The sequence below is a fragment of the Paramormyrops kingsleyae genome, chromosome 19, assembly GCF_048594095.1.
Source record: "Paramormyrops kingsleyae isolate MSU_618 chromosome 19, PKINGS_0.4, whole genome shotgun sequence".
NCBI classification, from domain to species: domain Eukaryota; kingdom Metazoa; phylum Chordata; class Actinopteri; order Osteoglossiformes; family Mormyridae; genus Paramormyrops; species Paramormyrops kingsleyae.
The window spans coordinates 9,768,707-9,784,175 of NC_132815.1; the positions used below are offsets into that span (position 1 = coordinate 9,768,707).

Sequence of the window (15,469 nt, forward strand, 5' to 3'; positions counted from 1 at the left end):
CAGATCCTGTCACTGATTCCCATAACATCTGAATCTGTCCCTTTAAGGCCAGATATACTAAATAGTGGAGATTAGAGTGAGGATACAATCAAAATAAAAGCTCCAGTGGGAATGGCCAGTACTACACATGTCCTACTAAAATGCACAATCTGATGGAGACAGACGCAGGCAGTTCATTTAAATAATGAGACGCCCATTCTACCAAGGGAAATGCAAAATAAGTCATGTTTTATTTGGCGTTCAATAATGGCGCACTTTGCAGTAAATTGCCTACCGCAAACCTTAGTAAATCAGGTTGTGTGATTCAATTAAAGACTCTCTTCCCCATATTTTGAGCTTTGAAAGAGAACTCTTGCAAATGCATATACAATATGCTCGGTCACAATATTACATGTCAATGCCTTTCTACCACTAAACTTTTTCAGCATGTGGTGACTGATAATGTTCATAGCTAACCTGAACTTCTCTCTTCCCCCCACAACCATTAAACTACCTCGAATTTCCTCTTAGCTAATCATCCAGTTCTCCTTTCTGTCTTCTGTAGCTCCTGTGACAACCAGCACCACTACAACACCAAGTACAACACGTGGTATGTATCACTCATCATCAGATCCTGTCACTGATTCCCATAACATCTGAATTGCCTACTGCAAAACTTAGTAAATAAGGTTGAGTGATTCATTTAAAGACTCTCTTCACCATATTTTCAGCTTTGAAAGAGCTGTCTTACAAATGTATATGCAATATGCTCAGTCACAAAATGCTTTCTGAAATTGTTCTCATTCCCCAGATTTCGAGCTTTGCGAGAGAACTCTTTCAATTGCATCTGCAATATGCTCGGACAAAATATTACATGTCAATGCCTTTCTACCACTAAACTTTTTCAGCATGTGATGACTGATAATGTTCATTACTTACCTGATCTTCTCTCTTCCCCCCACAACCATTGAACTATCTAGAATTTCCACTTAGCTAATTATCCAGTTGTCCATTGTGTCTCCTGTAGCTCCTGAAACAACCAGCACCACTACAACACCAAGTTCAACAGTTGGTATGTATCATTCTTCATCAAATCCTGTCACTGATTCCCATAACATCTGAATTGCCTACTGCAAACCTTAGTAAATCAGGTTGAGTGATTCATTTAATGACTCTCTTCACCATATTTTGAGCTTTGAAAGCGTCGTCTTGCAAAAGTATATGCAGTATGCTCAGTCACAAAATGCTTTCTGAAATTGCTCTCTTTCCTCAGATTTTGAGCTTTGCGACAGAACTCTTGCAAATGCATATGCAATATGCTCAGTCATAATATTACATGTCAATGCCTTTCTACCACTAAACGTTTTCAGCATGTGATGACTGATAATGTTCATAGCTAACCTGAACTTCTCTCTTCCCCCCACAACCATTAAACTACCTCGAATTTCCTCTTAGCTAATCATCCAGTTCTCCTTTCTGTCTTCTGTAGCTCCTGTGACAACCAGCACCACTACAACACCAAGTTCAACAGGTGGTATAATGTTCATAGCTAACCTGAACTTCTCTCTTCCCCCCACAACCATTAAACTACCTCGAATTTCCTCTTAGCTAATCATCCAGTTCTCCTTTCTGTCTTCTGTAGCTCCTGTGACAACCAGCACCACTACAACACCAAGTTCAACAGTTGGTATGTATCATTCTTCCTCAGATCCTGTCACTGATTCCCATAACATCTGAATCTGTCCCTTTAAAGGCCAGATTTTCTAAACAGTGGAGATTAGAGTGAGGATACAATCAAAATAAAAGCTTCAGTGGAAATGGCCAGTACAACGCATGTCCTACTATTAGTCACAATCTGATGGAGACAGACGCAAGCAGTTCATTTAAATAATGAGACGCCCAATCTACTAAGGGAAACACAAAATAAGTCATGTCTTATTTGGCGTTCAATAATGGCGCACTTTGCAGTAAATTGCCTACTGCAAACCTTAGTAAATCTGGTTGTGTGATTCAATTAAAGACTCTCTTCCCCATATTTTGAGCTTTGCGAGAGAACTCTTGCAAATGCATATACAATATGCTCGGTCACAATATTACATGTCAATGCCTTTCTACCACTAAACTTTTTCAGCATATGATGTCTGATAATGTTCATAGCTAACCGGAACTTCTGTCTTCCCCCCACAACCATTGAACTACCTAGAATTTCCTCTTAGCTAATCATCCAGTTGTCTTTTCTGTATTGTGTAGCTCCTGTGACAACCAGCACCACTACAACACCAAGTACAACAGGTGGTATGTATCACTCATCATCAGATCCTGTCACTGATTCCCATAACATCTGAATCTGTCCCTTTAAGGCCAGATATACTAAATAGTGGAGATTAGAGTGAGGACGCAATCAAAATAAAAGCTCCAGTGGGAATGGCCAGTACTACACATGTCCTACTAAAATGCACAATCTGATGGAGACAGACACAGGCAGTTCATTTAAATAATGAGACGCCCAATCTACCAAGGGAAACGAAAAATAAGTCATGTTTTATTTGCCGTTCAATAATGGCGCACTTTGCAGTAAATTGCCTACCGCAAACGTTAGTAAATCAGGTTGTGTGATTCAATTAAAGACTCTCTTCCCCATATTTTGAGCTTTGAAAGACAACTCTTGCAAATGCATATACAATATGCTCGGTCACAATATTACATGTCAATGCCTTTCTACCACTAAACGTTTTCAGCATGTGATGACTGATAATGTTCATAGCTAACCTGAACTTCTCTCTTCCCCCCACAACCATTGAACTACCTAGAATTTCCTCTTAGCTAATCATCCAGTTGTCCTTTCTGTATTGTGTAGCTCCTGTGACAACCAGCACCACTACAACACCAAGTACAACAGGTGGTATGTATCACTCATCATCAGATCCTGTCACTGATTCCCATAACATCTGAATCTGTCCCTTTAAGGCCAGATATACTAAAGAGTGGCGATTAGAGTGAGGACGCAATCAAAATAAAAGCTCCAGTGGGATTTCCCAGTTCTGTGGGTGATCTACTAAAATGTGCAAAGTGATTGAGACAGACACAGGCCACTACTATCTAGACTTCTTCTATTCCCAACAGAACTACCTAGAATTTCCTTCTCGCTAATCATACAGTTATCCTTCTTGTCTATGTATATCGTAAATCAAGCAACGTCACTTGATATCATTTTTTTCCTTCTTTCTGGAGTTTTGCCCTCCACCACAAGTCCAAATCCTGGTATGTACCATTATTCTTCTTGAGTATTCATTTTAATTTTAGCTTTTTAGTTACTTGTTTTTATTTAAACCACTGCAGTCTCAGCAGTGATTCAGTGTTACATTTCATTGCATGTAGTACGTGTTTAACTGTTCAATGTGACAAAAAACTTGAATCTTTAGATAATAACAAAATGAATGAGCAACAGCTTTGTTTAAATGTTATTTGCCTACTCATCTCTGTTTTACCCATGAGACTCTTGATTTTTGTCCAGTTTTGCCATGACAGCAAATGATACAGGTTATCTGCAATCTTTGGGGGAATTCCTCTCCCAGTCAGCAAAATGTCATAGTGTATCATGGGGGACCCTTTCCCTGCTTGGCAAGTTTAAGGAGACCCCAATTCTTTGTCATTTTTCAGGTTTTACCGTTAGGTTAAACTTAACGCAGGGATGTAAGTCGCTCTGGCTAAGGGCGTCTGCCAAATGCTGTAAATGTAAATGTAAGTGTAAATGATTTAGGAACCATGAGGGACAGGGGGACATGTACCCGCAACATTTAATTTGCCTTTCTTGCCCCCCCACCTCCCAAAAAATTGACATTTAAATTTTTAAGGTGCTCCCCACCCCAAACATCAAACTCTATCTACTCTGATTACATGTATGCATTTCCTAATGGTAGCTGATCACGCAAAACAATTTCTTGATTTAAAAAAATAAAAAAGTATTTATTCTCAATTAATTAATTACCATTTGTCTTTCATCCTTTTAAAGCATTTACCCTGAAAATGTTGTTTAAAATTCTACGTGACTTTAACCAAGATTTGGCTAATTCTTCAAGCTCAATGTTCAACATATTTAAATCAGACATGGAAGCAACTGTAAGTATATGTTCTTAAATAGTTCCAACATTCAGATATATACAATACACACATTACCTTAAATATAATTTTTGGTGTAATTTATATTTTATCCATTTTTAAGCAAACCTATCAGTTTATAATTCTGTGTATTACTCTGCTATACAACTGAAGAGCAGCATGTTATCAGCAAAGTACATATCAATTTACTGTTTGAAGAGGCTGCCAAAAGCAGTTTATTAAGCAGGCATTTTAATTAACATAAGATTTGTTCTTTTACCCAGCTCACTGCAAATTACAAAAAATTAAATGGTTTTGTTAGAGTCTATGTCCTTGGCTTCAGGTAAGTTTTCTCCTTAAAACACAATATATTTAGGTAGGCTGCTTGTTTTTGCTGTTCTTTATCATTATTATCAGTAGAATAGTAGTAGTAATAGTAATAGTCTCAATAGTAGTTGAAAATACTAATACTATTAGTGCAAATATAGCAGTAGGCGATTTAAGAAAAATAACATACATTTTTATAAATACTCAAAACACATTATTATTTCTGTAATTTAGACGATATTCCTATATGTTGTTTGACAGGAGTGGCAGTGTGATTACAGACTTTGTACTGGAGGCAAACAGTGTGAATTCCACTGCAATTGCCACACTGAACAGTCAGGTTGCAGTGGATCTTCAGGCCCAGGGTTACAGTGTTGACCGAAGTTCCTTCGGTGGAGTTGTTCAAGGTAGGATGAAAATCACAGGCACTAAATGGTTTGTCACAGCAGACATATACCAAGTTTCACTTGAAGTAATTGGAACTTTGTTGACTAAGGTGAAGACTTAGGGCTCTATCTAACGCCCTAAGCCTGTCTCTATCTGACAATCTAAAGCAAAGCATAAAGCCAAGATGCAAGAAACATTTATGGGCATGTCCAAATCCATTTTGCTATTTTGATGGCAGAAAAAAGACTCTGTGTTAGCACAAGGCGCAGAACAGTTGTCATAATTCTCTTAATTATTCAGAGGTATGTTGTGTCCAGATGGTTGTTGGTTTAGATCCCATGTCCAACAGAGTAACCATATCACTGTCGACCCTTTGAGCGAGGCCATTAACCCCAGCTACTCCAGGGATGCTGGATGCTGGGGGGTTTGTGCGACGCACCAGCAGCTCTGATTGTTACTGTATGATTGCATGCTAACAGCTTCTCCCCTCCTTATTTCTTTAAGGAAATCAGCCTTTTATAAAGAACTATGATATTATATATCCTGGTTCCACTTTGCAGCTGACTTGTGTGGTTCCAGTAACTATGCAAATGGAAACTGGATCATGGTTCGTGAATGGTCTGCCGGTGTCAAACAATGCAAAGTATTCAATCACCAATTCACCTCCCACACTGACTGTTCAGGACATGAGCGGTGGTGACAATGGTAAGCAGATAACCAACTTATTATTTTTAGGTTAAAATAAATCAGTGAGTCATCAGTGAGTATTAATGTACAATAAAGAGTGGCAATAGTGATGGTATTAAATGGTGACTAACCCGGTATACTCTGTCTACCAAAACTTTTCATTTACTTTTATGTTGCTGTGAAACATCCAATAACCCATTTTCCAGATTGCATGGGCTCAGCTATGGAGGATGAAACGTGACATAATCATAAATAAATCAATCAATAGAAAAATGTATGAATTTGTATGAATTTATGTGTTTTTCTTTTTTTTATTCATCTCTTTGTAAATGAGTTGGGCAGCCCTAATCCTTTCTCTAAGGCACTACTGGCCAGCAGACTAAGCTGATCTGCACTCCATGACCTTGGCCTTGTTTGGATGAGTAGAAGTTTTAGCTGACATGTTAGTAATGCAAAGTTCGCACTACATGACTTTCCAAGTCGTGAGATTTCTATACCGTTCATATTTAAGGTGCCAAAACTATGTCAATATGTGTACTGTTCATGTTGATGAACATGTTAAAAGGTAATGGAGCAGAGATCAGCAAAGTCCCCCCTGGGCAATAGTGCTTTAGAAAAAAGGCTTAAGGCTGCCCAACTCATTTACATACAGATGTGGAATCAAACTGGAATAAAAAACACAATTCAAAAAAAATCTTTCAGGCTCAATAATTTCAATAATTTAATGTCATTTTATTTTTAAATAATTAAATAAAAGTTATTACATTTCATAATAATGTGTGTCTTCTACGTATAATCATTAAATTGTATTTTGCAATAATTTTGTGATTGTCATTAGATATTATATTTCAACTTAAATAATTCAAACTATATTTCACAATAAAGTTCAGCTTTTCACATTGATGTATTTCTGAATGACGGTTCTATGAACCAGCTGTTTATTTCATGATGCCAGAGTGTCCTGTCAATCACTTTGAGGTTGGTGGGACTGAGCCTGTGATTTGCTAATCCTTTGTGATTCATTACTCAGCGTAGCAGATATAGGGAGTGGTTTGAAAAGTCCTGGGAAGCTGTAGAGGATGTAAAGGAAGTCAGTAGTTGGATGTGTAGAGTAGCAGAGCAAATGCAGGAAAGAGGCTCTGTCATGCCAAACCTCTTACCCCTATGAAATGCCATTGGGGTATACATCGAGATACATCTTCATATGGCATTTTTCACCCTCTAGACATGGTAAACATTCCCTTTTAAAAAAAACCCATGTAGACATGCATTTTCTATATCGCATCTACATGGTACAAATGTGCATGTTAAAAAAGGTCTTTCAGTACTAAGATATACCCAGACTAATACTGATCTATTCAAGGGTTCAGTCTGTACTGCATTATATTGGTTGCCTAATATTTCAAATTTTAATCATAACCAATGAAACTAAAAATTTGTGTAAATTTAAACTGTTTTCGCAGAAACACTTTATCCAATCACAAGCTCGACTCCACCCCCCTGACAGTGACTGACAGAGTGCACCATTATTATGAAAAGAAGCATTATGAAATAATAAGCTGGTTTGGAAACGCAACATTCAGGAATACATCAATGTGAAAAGTTGAACTTTATATTTTATAAATGAGCTCCTTGGCTAAGATATGTGGTAATACTTTTATCTGCTGTCAATTGTGAATAATATCCATGTTTTTTGCTGTTGTTTTTCTCTTTATAATCTAGGAATATACACGTTCAAAATGACTCAGTCATTCTTGACATTCACCCACGAGGAATCCATTTCAGTGACAGATGTAATTCCTCCCATTATTCAGCTGAATAAATATGTAATTAATGTTCAATATGGAGCAAATGAAAATATCTCATTGGAGTGTTGTGTTACATACTACCTAATTAACAACGTTACAGCAAAATGGATGAACGGATCTGTTGAAATACCCTCTGGTAATTTTTACAATTTCAAATAAATATATATTTGTTTTATTGTCCCTTGGCAAGTTCCTGTACATTGCTCTATGGACATGTAATTTACATGGGCATCAATATTATTTTACATTATTGTATGCATAAATTTCTTTAAAAGATGTTTCAACTGATTTAATATCCAGGTACTCTGCATGTAAAGCTGGTCTGCATCTAGATAATTAATTTTCAATGAGAAAATTATCCTTTTAAACAGTAACAAATGAACTCTAATAATGTAAATGGAAAAAAGACATTGTGTCACTCAGAAAGTTTAAAAATTAATGTAAATGTGACAAAAGTATTTGTTTGAATATTTTATATGCTTAATATTGCGGTTGAATATTGTACATTTGATGTTTTTCGTTTTACAGTACCGACCACAACAAACATGCTATGTATCAGCGCTGCATACCCAGTACCAAAGCAATGGAATACAATGGAACTCACATGCCAAGTGATTGTCAAGAAAGCATCTACAACTCAAACATTGACAAAAAATGTAACGTTAACGTTTTTCCCTGGAGGTACGATGTTAATGAGTGTTTTAAGACAAGCGGCCCTATTCAGAATGCAGCCCTATTCAAAATGAATTTTCATTCCCTTTGTTAAAATTGCACAATGAAATGCATTTTGTCCATTGGCTGCATTTGTAAAAAATTATGTAGTCCCAGTGGAAACATGCCTTTGCTTCACTAATCTTAAAACACTAATCCAACTTTAAGCATCTTAAAGCCCTAATCCATCTTCACATGTATTTATTCCAGTGCCTGACTGTAATGACCCAACATACGGTACTGGTATGAATGGAAATATATCAACTGTACTTTGCCCAGCCAATTTTACGGGCAACAGGACTGCAGTTTGTGCCAGATGGCCAAAGACAAATTGGAACATTCAGGAGGACAACTGTGTCTTCAGCCCAGTAAATACATTGGCGTTGTTTTCTCAGGTAGCACATTTTGAATACTAATCATTCATCCACCCACCTGTTGTCATACTGCTTAGCCAGTATAAGGTGATAGAGTACATTAATCATATATACATCGTGTCATTCTGAAGAACTACAATATGTTTCCACACGTCATGCCTGATAATACAGCGATAAGGAGAACATGCAGACTCCACACACACAGGGCGTAGGTGTGATTTGATTTCCCAGCCCTGTAGATGTGAAGTAGCAGTACTATCCACTCAGCCACTGTGTCATTTCATATAGGTTAAGTTTACATTATATATTGCATTTCAAGGAAACTAATTATAGGGAAAGAATCTGATGTTTTGTCTAAAATTCAGTTTAAAGGAACTAATTGATATATTGGTAGTGCACTGACTTTTCTGTTATCTATTATCAATTTAGAAAATGGTCATTTAAAATTCCAAGTTTAAAGTTATGGAAACATTATAATGTCCTTATCAACAAATTGAGTTATCAACAAGTGTGAGTTACTGTAGCAATATGTGAGTCTGTGTTGTTTGCTACAAATCATACTATTTGTACACACTCAATTAATTGGTAGTTACTGACTATTCCAAAGCATTGGTCCTTGGTATCTTGGTATGAACATTTGTCTAAAAAAAATCTGTCTAAAATTCTTCTGTTAATTTAAAGTTCTTATTTACCTGTCCACAGATTCTGAGTCCAGCTAGTGTATCATCATTTGTGAATGACCTTAATACAACCACTACCAGTTATAAATCAAACATAACACAGTCATCAGCCACCATTTCCTCTATTGTGAACATACTTGGCATAGTTGCAAGTGTTTCACAAAATATAAGCGAAACTTCAATGCGGGTATGTTGAAGCAGCAATGTTTTTTGTTGGGGGGGGGGCATCATATTGGGATGTAAGTTTAGACTGTCTTAGTTATTTGGTTTGTAATGGCTACGCCGCATTATTAATTTTATAATTAGCACCATGTTACTTTCATATATGGTCTGTTGTGTAAATATGAAGGAAATGATGTTTATTTAATACAAATAGGATTTCAAACCCTGATAAAAAAAATACTGTGCTTAACTATAACATAAAAAATCCAGGAAAAAAGTAGTATACCCTACATCTTAAAGTCATGTACTTAACATATGTATTTACACATGTATGTATTTTACATAATTATTGGATTTTACCCATACATTCAGGGTGTTTTGGAAACAGTATCAATTTTGGTGTCAGCCCAAGCTAAGGAATCCTGGGCAGGACTGAACAGTAACAACAGATCACAAAGCACAAGCTCTGCTTTACTGGAGTCAATAGAAAACATTACACACAGCCTATCAAGCAATTCCTTTACAATTATTACAACAAACATTGAGCTAATCAAAACAACATTAATATTCCCTTTCAATGAAACATTGAATTCATCTCAGATAATCATCCCCAGTCAAAGTCTTCCCAACAACACGAGTATCACAACAATCGTCTTTACGACTCTTGACTTTGTCTTACCTGCAAGGACCACTGGAAACAGTATGGACAGCTCCATCAACGGAATTGTCATGTTAGCCTATATAAACGAAACCATTAATAATGTTTTGCTGACATTTGATAAAACAAACAAAACAAAGGGAAACAGCCATTGTGTTTCTTGGAACTTTGAAGGCACCGGAGGCTGGGACTCTACTGGATGCAAACTGGATTCTGAAACGAATGTCAGTGTCACCTGTTCCTGTAACCACCTGACTTCCTTTTCGATATTAATGTCACCTTACGTACCTGAATACATTGAGGTTGCTCTGAATTACATCACCTACATTGGAGTCAGCATATCAATGGGATGTCTGGTCTTATGCCTTATAATTGAAGCATTTGTGTGGAGCGTTGTCACTAAGAACAGCACGTCACACATGCGACACGTCGCTATAGTGAACATTGCTCTGTCTCTGCTGATTGCTGACATATGGTTCATCATTGGAGCAGCAGTGTCAGGCCAGAGCGCACTGAAGAATGTATGCAGTGCTGCAACCTTCTTCATTCACTTCTTTTACCTTGCCTTGTTCTTCTGGATGCTTATCTCAGCTCTCTTCCTCTTCTACCATACAATGTGGGTTTTCTCCCACATACCAAAGCGCACTATGATGGCCATTTCCTTTTCAGTGGGCTACGGGGCACCACTCATCATTGCCATAATCACCATTGCAGTCACTGCCCCCAAAAATGGCTACTTTGGGCAAGATAGCGGATGTTGGTTGAACTGGTACCAGATTAAGGCCCTCCTGGCATTTCTGATTCCGGCCTTGATCATCGTCGTTGTGAACCTGCTCATTCTAATTGTGATTCTGGTTAAACTACTAATGAGGGGTGTTGGTGAGAACCGTCAGTCTGAGGAGAAGAATGCTCTGGTGGTCATCGCAAGGTGTGTCGCTGTTTTGACTCCCATCTTTGGCATCACCTGGGGACTTGGCATAGGGACCATGGTGGCACCTGATAATCTTGGAATCCAGATTGTATTTACAGTCTTCAATGCCTTTCAGGTATGTGGAAATAGTAATTGATACCTGCAATTATTGATTTCTTACATTACATTTAAATGGTATGAACTTTACAAAAATCTGCAAAAACAATGGAACTTTTTTTAGTTAGAAGCCAAGTCATTAACTGAAATATTCATACAAATCCATGTTTTTTTCATATGCATCCTGTAAATACTAACAATTATTTTTAAAACTTATTTTAAGGGCTGCTTCATTTTAGTGTTTGGGATGCTTATAGACAGCAGAGTAAGTACTTACATTTCTGTATTTGGAATACTATTGGAAATTTGAGCTTTATTATACATTGGCATATATGACACACACATGATAGAGCCCTTTTCTTTATGGACAGATTCGATCAGCTATTGTTGGGAGATTTTCATTTTTGCCTTTGCTGTCTTCCCGAACAAAGGTAACACCATCATTGCATTTCGAGTGTAATGTTCACTTGTCCCATTTTGTGTTTCTTAGATATGCAAAATCACATTTTTTAATACTGTACTCACTTCGTATGGCTGGAGGAGATATACTCAGAACAAAACCAAGTGCTCTATTATACTTGATTTAGAAATTGGATTACTCTAAGTTAATGTTACAAAATTTGCAATTTCAAGTATCAGAGACAAGATAAATGATGTGTGGTTTGTCTCTCTAACAGAGCACAAATGCTGGTCCATCTTTGTCCTCTCTGGCTGACCGTATGAGGCGAAGGGGAAAGAGTAAGTTAAATTGCTACATAATCTGTGTAATAATGTTACTGAGATTTACTCCATAGTCTGATTGGGATGCTTTGTGTCTGTATGATAATGATGTAGAAGATATCCCTTCTTATGTCCAGTTTACACCAGTGTTTAATGAAAGAAAATCACACAGTTTGAGTGGTTTCTAGCAAACATCTTATTTGTTATGCTGGTGCCACATGTGAACTTTAATCTGTGTAATTTGCCATTTGCAGTAACATCCAATGCGCTTTATTTTTCAGATTTTTATAATGTTTCTGATTCTTCAAAAAGTCTGAGTGCTTCTGATGCATTTATCACTTCTTCGCTGCCTGGCTGCTCAACTGATGCTGTGAATATTTCTCAGAGACAGCTATGTGGTTTTACAAAAGAATAATAAATTGATTATTCTCAATTTACATGTTTTTTCCATGACTGGAAAATTGGTTGACTAATTTCCAGGTTTTCAAGGGTGCGTGGGAATCCTGATAATAAATATATATATAATAAACATTTTTCCATCAGCTCTTAATTAATTAGCATTTTTTGTCACTTTCGAGTCTTTGGATATTTATAAATTTATCTATTTTTTTTTCTGTGAACACAAACACTGTATTCAATCACTTATGCTTCCAGCTGCAATGTTAGTCTCTCTCCATTTTTTAAGGAAATTCTGCAAGAACACTCCTGATGAAGTATAATGAAATATGTTTATCTCATTGTGGTAATTGTTCAGCATATTTTCATAGTGAAATATGGCGTCAATAACATAAGCAATTTTCTGTTTCATATTTTGGGCTGTGTAATGCTATGCATAATAAAATTATTACCATTCAAGTGTCCGAATGAGTGTCGAAAATGAGGTCCGTGCAGTTAAACTTAGCCCCAGCGTGAAGAATCGACCTAATAAAAGTGTCTTCTAGCTCGCCAAAGATTTTCGCCAACAACATGAGCTTGGCCATGTTGTACTGTAGGTGCTTGAAAATTAGTGTACCCTTCAGAATTTTCTATATTCCTGCATAAACATGACTTAAAACACCATCTGTTTTGGTCTCACTAGATGAGCATGGCTAGCTATCCAAACAGCTAAACACCATCACAGAAACTCCACCAACACATCAATATCTTTCGTGAAGTTTACTGGTACAAGTGTGAAACTGAAACGATACAAATAAGCACAGTCTACATTAACAAACACTACATTAAAATAAATTACAGCAACCAACAAGCAAGCTTTAACATGCAAGTAATATTAACATGCAGGTAAATATTGTAGCGAGCCTGTTTCGTGACCTATACCATAATCAACAAAATGTATCAAAATATCTGTCTCAACATGTCAACAAATGGTAATAGAACCAAATACTTACAGATGTTGCTTTAACAAAAAGAAATAACCAGAGATGGAGCTTAGTGCAGCTAATACCATCTGTCCACAATTGATGCTCATGCAGCGATCAAATTCCTATCGAACAGTTTACATGTTATAATAAGACAGCCCACAAGGTGGTGCTGTAGCACTAGGTAACATTTGAGTCAAAAACAACATGGCATATATTTAACGAAACACAACACCATCAGAACTTCATGTACTAAAAGTAGGTAAAGAGAACACAATTTAACAAATCAGACAAAAATATCATACTTGGTCATTTATTTATTAAGAAAAATGATCCAATGTCAGAAATCCGTGAGTGGCAAAAGTATGTGAACCTAGTTTGAAGGTGAGATTAGTGTCAGGTGTTGTCAATCAATGTCATGGTTGTCAATCAACGTGATGACAATCAGATGTGAATGGGCATCCTGTTTATATTAAAAGAACAGGGTTCTATCAAGCGCAGTATCAGTGTATCATGCTGTGGACAAAGGACATTTCAGAGTACCTCAGAAAAAGAACGGTTGATGCTTGTAGTGCTGGGAAAGGCTACAAAGCCATCTGTAAAGGGTTTGGACTGCATAAATCCACAGTCAGACAGACTGGGTACAAATGGAAGAAGTTTAAGACTATTGTTACTCTCCCCAGGAGTCATCGACCAACAAAATCACTCCAAGGGCAAGGTATGTGATTGTCCACAAGGTCACAAAAGAAACCAAGCGTGACTTCTAGGCAACCAAAAGCCTCTCATCCAGAACTTCAATTCTGTATTTGGACCAACCCTGGCGATAATGCAGGGATCTCCTTTAATGATAGGGTTACTAGGTTTCTTCAGTGAAACCTTTTGGTTCTTTTAGAGTCGAATGATGAAGATTAAGCAGTTTCTTGAAACAAAAAGATTACAGAAAGATGTCAACACACGGCAGGTACAGAGTCTGCCTGCATCCTGTCTGCCCCAGGAACCAAAGTGTGACCTCTGTCAACCGGTTCTTCCCATGTGTCAGATACCTGTTGAAAGGCAGACTGAATGGCATTAGTGAGTTTAATGCAGTAATGAACCAGGCTGTCACTAGCAAGGTGAACTTCTGCTTTTTTCAGGTCTATGCTGTCGGGGAAATGCATTGGACGCCCTGGGCTCTATTTTGACGATCTAATGCAAAGCGCATATACCATTAACATTTATGGGCATGTCCAAATCCATTTTACTATTTTGACAGCACAAAAAAACAGACTTTGCACCAGTGCAAGGCACAAAAAGGTGCTTGCTTGAATAAGTAAAAATAACTTGCTAAGTCTACCACCTACTTTCAATATTCCATCTACTGTATAATCACTCGTTCTAATTTGTGTAACTGACGATTCTTTCTTGTACCTCAATTGTTTAATGCCACAAAGTCCCCTTTAAAGCCTTGTCTCAGAAAAGCACTATTGGTTTTCTGCTTTTGTCAAGTCCTCAACAACACGCCCTGGGATGGTTAATTTTATATGTCACTCCGCAGTTTGCTTTCCTGCATAACACAGCTCTTGTGTTCAGATGCATCATTCTGTGTTTTCTTTCTGGCCTTCCTTTGCTATTGAAGTACCTACATAAACTAAAGTACCCATGCCATTACTGCTTTATGGCCTTTGCAGTTGAAAAAGTACTTCAACGATTTGCTGGTGGAACAGTCTTTAGATTTTCAGATTTAACCGCAGTAGATCTAATATTTCACCTCTAAGTCATCATCCAGGATAGCACACACTCTGTTTCTAGCCAGTGAAATGGCGATTAGGAGATAATGTTACTCAAATTTTAGATTAAAGAAAAACATCTGCCATCATGCCTCTTTGAAATAAGATTTTACTTTTTATCTGAAGGGTTACGACCTTTACTATACTAACTGAGCTGATCAAGTCCAAGTCGCCATCCCTTGCTGCATTCCACCATTATGACTTTGAGGACCATATAAATAACATATATGTGAAAATGAGGATACTTAATTAATGCTTGGTGACTACAGAAAAATTATGCAGTGCAAAACAGATGGAAACTTATTTGCAAACAACATTTACCTTATCAGGTTATATAATTTCAAATAGTTCCCAAACAAGATAACTTCTCGTCTTGCTGGTAGGCCCCATTTCTCGACACTGAAATCCAACAACAACTCTCTCAACACACCTCTGACACGCAAGGGTACATGAAGTTTCACTTCAGACTGGCACCTCAGTTGTATCGGTCATGTGATTCTCCTTGAAACGATACGTGCATCGATAAGGGGTTTCAGCAAAAGCCATCATCTGTACTCTACACATGCTTCAGAGCATCGATAATAATTGGACCATCACTAGCTCAGACCTGTATAAAAGTAAATCAGACTTCACATATGAATAACTCTATTAAATATAATATATTGTAGCAACTAGCAGCACCTGAAAATAAAAAAAAGTTTTGTGGGAATTTAATTCAGCAGGTGAG

The 15,469-nt window shown here is 37.2% G+C and overlaps 2 protein-coding genes across 2 annotated transcripts in view; both read left to right on the plus strand.

The window, feature by feature from the left end:
* Positions 1 to 583: 583 nt before the first annotated feature.
* Positions 584 to 8,864, plus strand: LOC111836374 (adhesion G protein-coupled receptor F5-like). The gene is made up of 9 exons (XM_072702789.1): positions 584 to 589; positions 3,211 to 3,240; positions 3,992 to 4,098; positions 4,362 to 4,420; positions 4,666 to 4,811; positions 5,296 to 5,496; positions 7,201 to 7,422; positions 7,815 to 7,967; positions 8,208 to 8,864. Exons 3-9 carry the CDS (start codon positions 4,006 to 4,008, stop codon positions 8,411 to 8,413), a joined length of 1,080 nt encoding a protein of 359 aa, XP_072558890.1. The 5' UTR covers positions 584 to 589; positions 3,211 to 3,240; positions 3,992 to 4,005; the 3' UTR covers positions 8,414 to 8,864.
* Positions 8,556 to 15,469, plus strand: part of LOC111836379 (adhesion G protein-coupled receptor F4-like) — a 135,374-nt gene continuing 128,460 nt past the window's right edge. Inside the window, exons 1-6 of the mRNA XM_072703096.1 lie at positions 8,556 to 8,579; positions 9,074 to 9,238; positions 9,586 to 10,917; positions 11,122 to 11,163; positions 11,270 to 11,329; positions 11,576 to 11,636. Coding sequence (XP_072559197.1) covers positions 8,556 to 8,579; positions 9,074 to 9,238; positions 9,586 to 10,917; positions 11,122 to 11,163; positions 11,270 to 11,329; positions 11,576 to 11,636 — 1,684 coding nt within the window. The remainder of the gene's footprint in view (positions 8,580 to 9,073; positions 9,239 to 9,585; positions 10,918 to 11,121; positions 11,164 to 11,269; positions 11,330 to 11,575; positions 11,637 to 15,469) is intronic.